Genomic DNA, 12,249 nt, shown 5'->3' with positions numbered 1-12,249 from the left:
ACACCTGCGAAGTGCTCATTAATGGCACACCTCAAACAGTATCTGTCTGCCACCTCAAACTGGCATGGTTCTTGGGAGAACTGCCCGATACCCCACACAGTCAGCCCCCACACAGTCAGCCTCCACACAGTCAGCCCCCACACAGTCAGCCCCCACCCCCTGCTAAACCCACCTTGCATGAGGCATCTACCGACAGTCCGCGCGTGAGTGATGCTCATTCCCACATGTGTGACATTACCCATTCCCAGTCATGTGACAATGCTACAGGTGCATGTGACATTCCCCTACAGAGTGACGTGTGTGATGAACCCTCCTCCTACAGGTAGCCCCCTGCCTCTCCCCTTTTAGGATTTAGCGACGTATCAGGGACCAGCCTCAGAACATGTGATGTCGCTGACAACTCGTGGAGATTCTGTGAAACCATATACGGAAGTGGTAGTGAATGTCAACACAGACTTTATTTGCAGCTCTAAAGTGCTTTTTGTTATGCATCCGGATAATGTGTGTGTCTTCTACAAATGAGACAGCTTCCCCAATGAAAACTTAACCCACATTCATCTTCTCCAGTCTGTCCCCTTGCCTGTTGGTACCAAACCATCAACAGTAAAAGTCCTACGTACCCAACAGGCATTCCGGTCCGCTACCCCGGCTCCTCGCAACCCACTGTCCCCTTCCCAGATCCCTCAACTGCTATACGAGGATTTTTCCAGTCAGGCAGGACCATCTGGCCCCCTCACTGGCTCGAATACTTCAGTTACTAATGTAATGTAAGGTATGGTTTCGGTTTAAACACCCTCTCCCTCCCCCCTGGGTGTTTCCTTAACATGTATGCCCCAATTTTTATGTTTCATACTCCACACTCCGAGGGGGGTGGGGAGGTTAATGTGGCGACTATCGACCAAGTCATGTGTAATATCTTTGTTTGCCAAGCTCTTTGCGAGCAGTCTGTGGTCACGCGCTAAACAGTACACACGTGCACCGAGAATCAATGATGTATATAACTATATGTGTGCTTCTGAGTAATAAAATAGTGCTTATTAGATGTGGTATAGTGTACAACATTGGATCCAGCAATCCTACAACACTTAACCCATAAGGTTTTCGATATAGAGAAGGCTATTTACACATACAGTGAGAATGTACTTAATTCACCAGGTAAAAAATTAGAGTCTATTAGAATTTTCAGTGACCTGTCAAAAGCCTTTGACACTAGAAATCACAGCATTGTCTTAAGTAAATTAGAATAGTATGGTGTCACTGGCAGTGCTGCAAAATGGTTTGAGTATTACCAACTAATAGGAAACAAAGGATGTCATTGCAAAATCCTATGGAGTAAGCAATCAGTCATCATCTCATTGGGAATTAATTACATGTGGTGTTCATCAAGGTTCCACCTTGAGTCTGTTGCTTTTCCTTGTGTATGTTAATGACCTCTCACGTCTGCCCCGATAGTTGAGTGGTCGGCATGACAGATTGCCGTCCTACAGGCCCGGATTCAATTCCCAGCTGGGCCAGAGATTTTCTCTGCTCAGAGACTGGCTGTTGTGTTGTCTTCATCATCATTTCATCCCCATCTGGTGTGCACGTCCCCAATGTGGCGTCGAACATAATTGGACCTGCACCACGGTGGCCGAACCTGCCCAGCAAGGTGCCACCCGGCCAATGACGCCAAATGCTCATTTCCATTTCATGACCTCTCATCTGTTGTATTGCCAGATGCTAAGGATGTTTTGTTTGCAGATGATACAAATATTGCAATAAATAGCAAGCCAAGTACAGAATTAGAAATGGCTGCTAATCAAATTTTCACTGACATTAATAAATGGTTTAAAAGTAATTCACTATCATTAAACTTTGAAAAAACCCACTATATGGAGTTCAGAATGTGTAAGGGATTTCCTTCCATCATGTGTATAACATGCAAAGATGTGTAGATAGAGGTTGACAATGTTAAATTTCAGGGATTACAAATCAATAATACATTCAGTTGGGAAGGGCACACCACAGAATTGCTGCAGCACCTAAACAAGCATATATTTGTGAGTGATGACTGATGCAAGAGATACAAACATAAAAAAACTTACATACTTTGCTTAATTTCATTCTATTATGTCACATGGGATCATATTTTGTTGAAACTTGTCAAATGGAGAAAAAGATTTTAGGATGCAAAAGTGTATAATGAGACTCATTTGTGGTGTAAATTCAAGAACATCATATAGAAACCTGTTCAAGAAACTGGGTATTTGAACCACTCTTTTGCAGTATATTTATTCCTTAATGAAATACAGTATGTTGCAAATAACATCTCTATTTCCAGCTAACAGGTCAATATATAGTACCAATACTAGGAATAAGAACAATCTACATGAATACCTAAAATCACTTACCTTGGTCACAAAGTGGTCCAATATTCAAGAAGATACATTTTCAATAAATTGCCATGAACCATAAAAAGATTGGTTTCATATACAGCATGGTTTAAGAGGAGACTGATAGACTTTTTTGGTAGGCAACTGCTACTCTACAGATGAATATCTTAATAAAGGCTGTTAGACCTGCTTACATAAAAATGTCTGTTGTATTCCAGTTTTGACAGCACTTAGTCACAACAGTCAAGATTAGGTATTTTACGTATGATAAATTTTATTGAAAGTGCATAACTATGATTCATTCTGACAGCATATTTATTAATTCTGTAAATATTAGCAGTTCCAGTTTACTGTAATGTATTCACATATTTTGGCAATCTCTTGACATATAATCAGGGAAATGAGTATAACATTCAAATGTTCTATGTTTTTTATATTAAACTTTCTGACATGTTCCACACTCATGAGAATCATTTCATTTTTGGGTCTCCGGAACAAAAACTGAATGTAGTTTACTCTAATATAATCCAGTCTTTTTATAGTCAAAATGTCAATGATAGCAACTGTCTACCACTTTTGTTTCAATTTCACTCTTTCCATTTCCATAAAAAGGATAACCGTCATCACAATACCTTTGCTGTTGTTGAGTTTGTTATGTAAGTCCATCCATTTCATATATTCATCAAGGAACTAGGCATTTAAAGGTACTGTGACATGTTCCTATCAGGAATATTCCGTTTCAGGAACTATTCCAAAATTTATGTGTTCTTGTGGTCCTATATAGGACATTTATTGTATGAAGAACAGTAATACTTTCTTCAGCATATTTTCTTTGCACTTCAGAATTAAAAACACATTCTCACAAACAATTATGATCTGCTATACTTACATTGTACTGTTTTAGGCACTGAATTTCCAAAACTCCTCCTTTGTTACATTATGTGTCTGTACTACCCAATGGCCCATTTGAACTACCAGAAGTGTTTTTAAATGAATGAATAATTTCCATTACAGCTAGGAAAATAAAAATCAATTTACACAGAGCCTTATGAAACTGAACAAATCTAATGAAATAATGTAGGCCACTAACTTAGAAGTTGCCCCATATTACTGTTCAGCCTCGAAACCATCCACCCTTGAAATTTTTTTTTATCATTACGTAGGTTGATTTATATGGGTGATCCCTCTTCTCAGACACTCAATATTCTGTAAGAACATTTCACAATGGTTGGTGAAGAATGCTGAGAGCTTATGGTTCTGGCAGCACTCATAAATACCCAGCTCAGGAATCTTAGGAGCATTCAACCTATTCACAGCTATAACTTATTAAAGCACACATCAGTAAATTAATCTCAATAGTTTAAAGAAATTGCAATAGACAAGATTCAGAAATGACAGCTGCCTGTTACTGAAGATTGGATCTAAGAAATGTAAAATTAGATCTAAAAATCAAATTTTGCGCAATATAAAATATCACTCTCATACACAGTTTTTGATCATAGAGATGCAAGGAAACAGCACACATGAAACTATCACTAGTCTAATGAAACAGGACAGCTGTGGGCCTCTTGTAGAAGAAATGGTAGACCTAAGAAATTTTTGAGACTTTTTGATAAAGATGTTTCTCTTTATATATTACATATATAAACACCCTACATACTGCTCACATAGGGATCATGAGGATAAGATCAGAATAGTTCCTGCATGCACAGAGGCAGTCAAACAATTGCTCTTCTCGTCCTCCATATATACTTGGAATGGAACTAACAACTGGTACAATGGGTTGTACCCTCTGCCATGCACCTCACAGTGGTTTGCAGAGTGTAGATGTAGATGTAATGTCAGGGTACCATGGCTTTGTATTCACTCACAACTATAAATAACTGGAAGGGTGTGTATCATTTGATTTTAAGCTTGCTGGTGGTGGTGGTGGTTAGTGTTTGACGTCCCGTCGACAACGAGGTCATTAGAGACGGAGCTCATGCTCGGGTTAGGGAAGGATTGGGAAGGAAATCGGCCGTGCCCTTTCAAAGGAACCATCCCGGCATTTGCCCGAAGCGATTTAGGGAAATCACGGAAAACCTTAATCAGGATGGCTGGAGACGGGATTGAACCGTCGTCCTCCCAAATGCGAGTCCAGTGTGCTAACCACTGTGCCACCTCGCTCGGTTTTAAGCTTGGCTTTAGCCTTGAATATACATGGTGTTCCACTAAATGTGTTTGCCTCTATAAGTTACAAAGTAATAGGTGATGCAAATATTTATTGTGGTAGGTCACCATAAGAAACATTACACTGTCTGCGGATCTGTGACCATAGATTATTGTGTTATTATCCAAAGAGTTACAGCAAAAAGATACAATTTTTTAAATGGAACAATAGTTGTTTCTATCATGCACTGCAATTAGTATCACCAGCTGTGTATACATCAATTTAAATTACATTCCTATCACTTTTAGTGTGGGAGCTACAACCCTTCAAAGTTTCAGGGGCAGTATGTAGATGCTGAACATAATACATGGCTGTGTGGTGGGTGATGGATGTTCTAGCAGTGGGAAGTTGATTTAAATGAGATTCAAATCTGTGTCCATGATCCTGAATGCACAATGCAATGCGCCTTCTAAAAGATCTCTGGGCGAGATATAACATCGCCAGTGTCACGGAGCGACATGTGTCCTCGATGCGCCGTTTTAGATCATCTTGGGATGTGGGCACGGTGACATAAACATGATCCTTTAAACACTCCCACAAAAAGAAATCTAATGGTGTTAAATCGGGCGACCCTGCGGGCCATGAACGAGGACCATGGCACCCCAACCACCTTCCCGCAAACCTGTTGTTTAGTTCTTCCACAACAGCATGTGCAGAATGGGCTGGGTGATCATCGTGCTGCATCCACATATGGACTCTTGTGTGTAGACACACATGTTCAAGGAGACCACCCAAACTGTTGACTATAAACACACGATATACCTCACCTGTGTACTTGGGAAGCAATGTGGACCGATGATTTCATCCCCAAGGATCCCACATCATACATTAATAGACCACCTATGTTGACGGTCGACAGGTCGTACCCACTGAGGATTGTTTGCAGCCCATTAGTGCACGTTATGGTAATTCACTGCACCACAATTTGTGAACATGGACTCATCAAAGAACATAACAGCTTTTAAAGATTCCAGCGTGAAATAACACATGGCCCATTCACAGACTGAAACTCTTGCACAGTAATTGCTCCCATGGAGCTCCTGAGTCAGTGACAGGCAGTATGGGTGAAACCTGTGGCCATGTACTATATGCCACACAGCTGTGAGACTGACACCAGTTACTGCAACAACGACTCGTAATCTGACATGAGGATCATGGTGTACTGCAGCTAAAACAAACATCTCTGCCCCCTCACTTCTTGCAGTTCTTGGTCTGTTTGTGTGGTTCGAACTGTTGGGTATATGGCCATGTGTAGTGACAGTCAGCAGTCTAACAGCGCATCAAGGAAGCTTCTGGCTCCATGACACCGGCAACGTTACAACTCGGCCGTACCACATTTAGAAGGTGCATTGTGTTATGCACAGCGTGTGTGGTATCTGAAACTGTGAAGGGTTGTAGCTCCCAAACTAAAAGTGATAAGAATGTAATTCAAATTGATGTATACGCAGCTGGTGCTACTGATTCCAGTGAATGACAGAAACAACTATTGTTCCATTTAAAAAATCGTATCTTCTTGCTGTAACTCTTTGGATAATAACACAATAAACTATGTTCACAGCTCTGCAGACAGTGTAATGTTTCTTGTGGTGACCTATTGCAATAAATATTTCCATCGCCTATTACTTCGTAACTTACAGAGACAAACACATTTAGTGAAACACCCTGTATATAAGGTGAATACAGTGAAAACAGTTCAGAACATAGATCATCATTATATTTACCCTTGTAATCAATCTCATGATCCAGATAAACTAGCAGCTCCATGCTTTCTGCACTTAGGTAATAACTTTTCATAGTCCTATTAGATTGCTGTCTCTGCACTGTGGTTGTGATTCACAAATAATTCCAGGACTAGCATGTGTATCCATATGGCCTTGCATGAGAAGTTATCACATTCTGGTGGCTCTGAAAAATAATAATAATAGTAATAAAATCAAACAATACAAAATCCAGGATGGAATGTAACAACAGCAACACCCCATCTCATTAATCATAATAATAAACATAAATGGAAGAAAAAAACAAGCATATGTACTACAAACCCGTGTTTCCCACATTATTACATCATTATGAAAAACATATAAAGGGAGCAAAATATTTGTTAGCAAAACATGCAAATTATATTGCACACAGAGAACATTGATAAAACCAATATCTAAAATATTAAGATGAGCATGAATAATGGAATAAAATAAAATATATAAGAAATAATAACTTTAAAATATCATTTCAAAAGTAAAGAGTATGACAATCCCCCTTTCCCCTTACATCAGAAATGAAATTTTTAATAATATTTACAGAATATTCTGTTGGTTCTTGGAGGAATATGGACATACTAAAACCTTGAATATACCATATAAATGTTCCACAAAAATATTTAAGTAATAGCTCCAGACCTAACAGAGGATCACATGCCATTCACATTAATGTTATTGTTAAGTGTATCTTGAGTACACAGTATTAGCATTCCACAATACTATTTATTTAATAGTTCATTATTAACCAGCTTTCACCTTCTTAGGCCATCATATTAAATTATCTGATGATGGCCTAAGAAGCTGGTTCATTATGAGCTATTAATTAAATGGTATTGTGGAACATTTATATTGCGTACTCAAGATACTCTTAACAGTAAAATATAAGCAATGTAGTCAAAGTTTTAATTATCACCTCACAAAAATAATTACATTATCAATTTTTGTTCCTTTCCAGGCACATATATGCGACCCCAGTACATACTGAAATCTCTGTATCATAGCACCATAACATGCTGCTAGAAGAGACAAAACAAAATGGTACTAACCACTGATAAAGTGGAATATCATGTGGTAATACACTTTATGCATTTGTCGGGTAATAACACTGCAATAACTGGAAGTGTATGGCAACATTTTAGAATTGTATGACACAGGGGTTAGGTGGCACACACACTTCCTGTGTGGTTAAACAATTCTGAATGATGAAAATTAAGTAGCAGACCATCTTGGCCAAACAATTCTGAATGACAAAGGATGAAATGGCAGACCGTATTCCTGTGAAGAACACGGAATTGCAAGAGAAGTGGAGACCCTGGTGCTCACAGACCAGCATGTCACAGTGGAGGAAACCATGTGAAAAATGAAAATCAGTCATATGTTAGTTTTCTACATCTCGCATGACTTTTAAACATGATAAAGGTTGCCATCTACTGGATTGCATAACCATGCTCACCTCTTAAAAATGCCTGCCAAACTGAGGTAGCAATGAAAACACTGCAGCTGTATCAGGGCAATACAATTCACTCCTTTAGCTATCTAATCAACATGGATGAATGCTGGCTGTTATCAGTATGAACATAAGACAAAAGAAGCAAACCAAGCAGTGGAAAAACAGGCCAACATCCAACAAACACTGGGAGAGGTGATGTTGAGTGCTTTATAGGCCACTATGGTGTGATGCTAACAGATTGTGGCTGTAAGGAGAAAACTATCACAGGAGCATACTACCAAAATCTTCTGATGGGGTTAGGGGAGACTATAAAGACAAAGCATTATGGGAAGCTGTTCATGTGAGTGATTTTGCTTCACAGCAACATCCCATCTCTTTCTGCACAGGGCACAGTTACATGTGGTGTTTCTTGTTCTACCAAATTTTGCCTTCCCACCCCTCTCTCAGTCTACTTCCATAGCTTAGTGGTCAGTGCAGCTGACTGCCAGGTTTGATTCCTAGTACTGAGCTAAGAAAATGGATGGCAGGAGAGCGATGTGCCAACCCAATGCCCCTACAAACCACATCCAATGATACCACTGACAGAGGATGGCATGGCAGTCAGTCAATATTGATGGGCACACCAGCTTCTGAGGACAGAATTTATATTTTTACCTCCTCCTTAACTCTCTTAACATGACATCCAGTGCTATCTTCCTCTGTTTTGCATGAAGAAACCATTGCATGACAACTTCTTCCATGACTACAAATAGGTGATTCTAAAGGTGGCACATTTTCTGAACAGACTTCTACAACCAAGGTCTACACCAAGTCACCCATCATTACGAAAAATGTATCACATTGAAGAGTGAACATACAGAAAAGGTCTAAGACCATGACAAAGCTTTATGGTAAACAGCCTGATTTTTTTTTAAGCGATAATTAAAATTTAATGATTAACCCTCATATATGAACAGAGGAGTGTCAACTTGGACCAAAGATCTGGACACCAAGTAACCCCTATTTGGGAATCTACAATGTTTCTTCAAACACCAATTGTGTCTAAGCCAGATTGCTCTGTTTATTCATGAGAACTGCAAGTCCATGGATGCAGATCTTAACTTGATGCCAAGTTACCTGACTTTTGTAAAGCCTTCAACACAATTCCCCAATATTTCCCAATGAAAGAAATACATGCACATCAAATATCACACAGAAATACAGGGTGTCCATAACAGAATGTCCCAGTTGTAAATTTTAATAGTGTCAACTATAAGCATTGTAGTGTGTTGGTTCAAGGTCACAACTAAAGAGTAACTCGAACAGCTTTAGATAAGTACATGAGCAAGTACTGCTTTGTTGTTTTCTCACTTGCACTGCTACATTAGCAAAACGGTGACTCCTGACAAGTGTAAAGAATTTAATGTTCCGAAGTTTGCTGGCTAGATGTGTGTGTAAAGTGAAAAATATGGGACAACCAAAGGTGTTTGAAGAGGATGTTGGGCATGTGAGAGCATCTTATCTTCATACTCTTAAGAAGTCTGTTCAGAAAGCAAGTCTTGAATTTCAGTTACCTTGATGGCAGTGTGGAAGGTTGTAAGAAAACATTTAGATGTATGTCCATACTTATTACAGCTAGTACATGTTTTAAAGCCTGATGATGATGGTGTATGTTATAACTTTGCAAGTGAACTATTGCAGTGGGAAGATGACTTTTTGAACATGTGGTGATCAGTGATGAGGCTTCTAAGTAGAAAGGTAAATATCCATAATGTTCATATCTTGGGGTCAGAACATCCTCACAAGTGAAGCTCTACAATATCAAACAGATTGCCGAGAATAAAAACACCTTCTGTAGTGTATCTTGGCATCCAGTTTACAGACTATTTTTTTCCCCTGAAGTTACTGTAACAGTGGTGGCTTATCTGGATATGCTGCAAGAATGGCTCTTTTCCGAATTAGAAGGCGAACACAAAAATTTTATTTGGCAACAAGAGGAGCCCATGCCCTTAGGCATCTTTTCATACAAAAGTGATTGAACACTGAAGTCCCTGAATGTTGGATTGGTCTTAATGATCATTATATTCCACTGGCCTCCACATTCACCTGGTCTCAAGCCATGTGATATTTTTCCATTGAGGTTTGTAAAAGATCAAATTTATGTTCTGCCACTACCTAACAATTTATTAGGATTGAGACACAGAACTGAAGAGGTTACAGACTTGTTAACCAAAGTGTAGGAAAAATTGGATTTTAGGTTGGATGTGTGTCATTTAATTAAAAGATCACACGCTGAACATTTGTAAGAAACACTAGGTTAGTTTACATTCAGTGTGATGTATGATTTATAATAAACTGTCAAAATTAAAGTGTTGTAATATACAATTGAAATTGGTATTTTCTTTTATGGACAACCTGTATGACTGATAAGACACTTCCTCATAAACTGAACTCAGCATGTCATTCTTTCTAGAAGTTATTATCAGAACCAAAAGTTGTGTTTGGAGAAGCTCAAAACAATATATGATATGAGGCTGTTCGCCAATGATGCAGTCATGCACAGATGAAAGGGGTTTTAGAAACTCGTTATGAAACACAGAGAGATATGCATGTGATCAGTGCCTAGTAAAAAGATTGGCAGATGATTATAAACATAAACAAATATAATGGAAAGTACATTAATGGAGGGAAGACATGGTTTCAATTTACTATGGAGCTTGCCTGATAATCAATCACTGGAATCCACCACAACCTTTAACCACGCAGAACTGTCTATTCACAGTGGTCCAAAGAGAAATGACCACATAAATCTAGCAGTGAGGAAGGCATATGCCAGACTCAAATTTACTGAAAGAATTCTAAGGAAGTTGCAGAAAAGCACTTTGGTCTATGGATCTCCTTTTTTTCCCATCAAAACTTCAAGCCACCGGTTTAAGGTATTTTTTGCAAAGAGTTCTATAAGTAACAAAATTGTGTATCCTAATGTAAATTATTTGAGATTATTATGTTAAACTGCTTATGTATCACACTACTTCAGAGAGCTGAGGCATCTAGTAAGAACAATAATAAAATGGACACAGAAGCTGTTGGCATTAATGCCTTAGCCGACACAAAAAAAAAAGAAAGGAAAAAAAAAAAAAAGGAATTTGAACTTCCCATTTAAACTGAAGGTCATCATTGTAACAACTATTGAGCACTGAAGTGCTGCTCCTTTCTCACTTTTACTGACTATATGAGATTACTCATGAGAGGTAATCCAAAGCCAACATGTCAAGCACAATGGTATATTAGGTCTTCAACTTGTATGGACTCAACTCTACCATTTGATATCACGACTCAGTTTTGAGCCATGATGTCATTTGATTGTGATCATGCTATTATTTTTTGCAACATGGGTCCAAAATTAATTTTCAATAGTTGAATGTTGTGCAGTGAATGATGTATGTGGAATCAACCATTAAATTTTTGCAAATGTTGGGTGACTTTGGAGAATACTGTACATATCAAACATGTAGCAATAACATGCAGGTGTCCTGTCAATGTTCTTCCAGTGGCTACATGTGGAGGTATCACAGGGGTAATCTGCAGTTTCCATTTTTTTATCAGTTAAATATGCCATGCATGAAACTAGGGTTCCTGAAACTACATTAATTGGTTTTTGTTCTGCACAGAGGTTTGTGGGGGAATTCATTAAGTATAGGGGATCATTAGGGGGCTAGGGCTGATAGTAGAAGTAGAGAAGGTGAGCTTTGGTAAGTGGAAGAGCAGTATGGATCATAAACTTGTTGGTCTTTTGATAAGTTGTTTCTGGCGGAGATTGTAATGATGTTGGCTTTTGGGTTATTGAAAATCAAAGTATGTGAGTGTTGACTTTACTAATAGGGGAATATGTAACAGACAGGCTTACTATTACATCAGATGGGTTTGCTTCATGTAACAGGTTGGGCGGTAGGGCATTGTCAGAAAATGATGTGAATCATATTAAATTTAAAGGCTATGAGACTGGGGTCTGTACTAGCATTATTGAGGGATACTGGGAGAGGTGTGGTAGGGATTATTCATACCTGTTATTGAGAGGGATAAAATATGGTATTCCATTTTACAGGCTCATCCTGATTAATACAATTGGTGGAAAAGTATTCCACAGAGATATAATGTTTTTCAGGTTTTCGTGAAACTAATAGGAAAAATGCACAGGTGCCAGCTTGCTAATTAAATGGGAATGATTGAGAGTTTTTTTGTGTTTGTGGCCAGGGAGGGGGGAGGAGTTTGTGTTTTGTTGAGTGATAGTTGGTTTTCTTGTGTGTTGTGTGTGTGTTTTTTTTTGTGTGGGTTGGGTGATGTTTGGGATGGACTTGTGTGATGTATGTAAATGTTTTCTGTTAACCGAGGTGGGTGTTCTTACTACTTTTGTGTTTTTCAGCTGGTTCATGAATTGTGTTTCTTCATTACTGTTTACCATTTGTTCTTTTTGTGATACAT

The 12,249-nt window shown here is 38.7% G+C and overlaps 1 protein-coding gene across 2 annotated transcripts in view; it reads right to left on the bottom strand.

Moving 5' to 3' along the window:
* Positions 1 to 12,249, bottom strand: part of LOC124596596 (arrestin domain-containing protein 3-like) — a 128,019-nt gene that overhangs the window by 22,239 nt on the left and 93,531 nt on the right. For both annotated transcript variants that reach the window (XM_047135792.1, XM_047135791.1), the window contains one exon: positions 6,303 to 6,486. In XM_047135792.1, coding sequence (XP_046991748.1) covers positions 6,471 to 6,486 — 16 coding nt within the window. In that variant the 3' untranslated portion in view covers positions 6,303 to 6,470. The remainder of the gene's footprint in view (positions 1 to 6,302; positions 6,487 to 12,249) is intronic.

Source organism: Schistocerca americana, chromosome 2 (genome assembly GCF_021461395.2).
Source record: "Schistocerca americana isolate TAMUIC-IGC-003095 chromosome 2, iqSchAmer2.1, whole genome shotgun sequence".
NCBI lineage: Eukaryota > Metazoa > Arthropoda > Insecta > Orthoptera > Acrididae > Schistocerca > Schistocerca americana.
The sequence above is the reverse complement of the archived record's forward strand: the minus strand, read 5'-3'. Positions and strand labels throughout refer to the sequence as shown.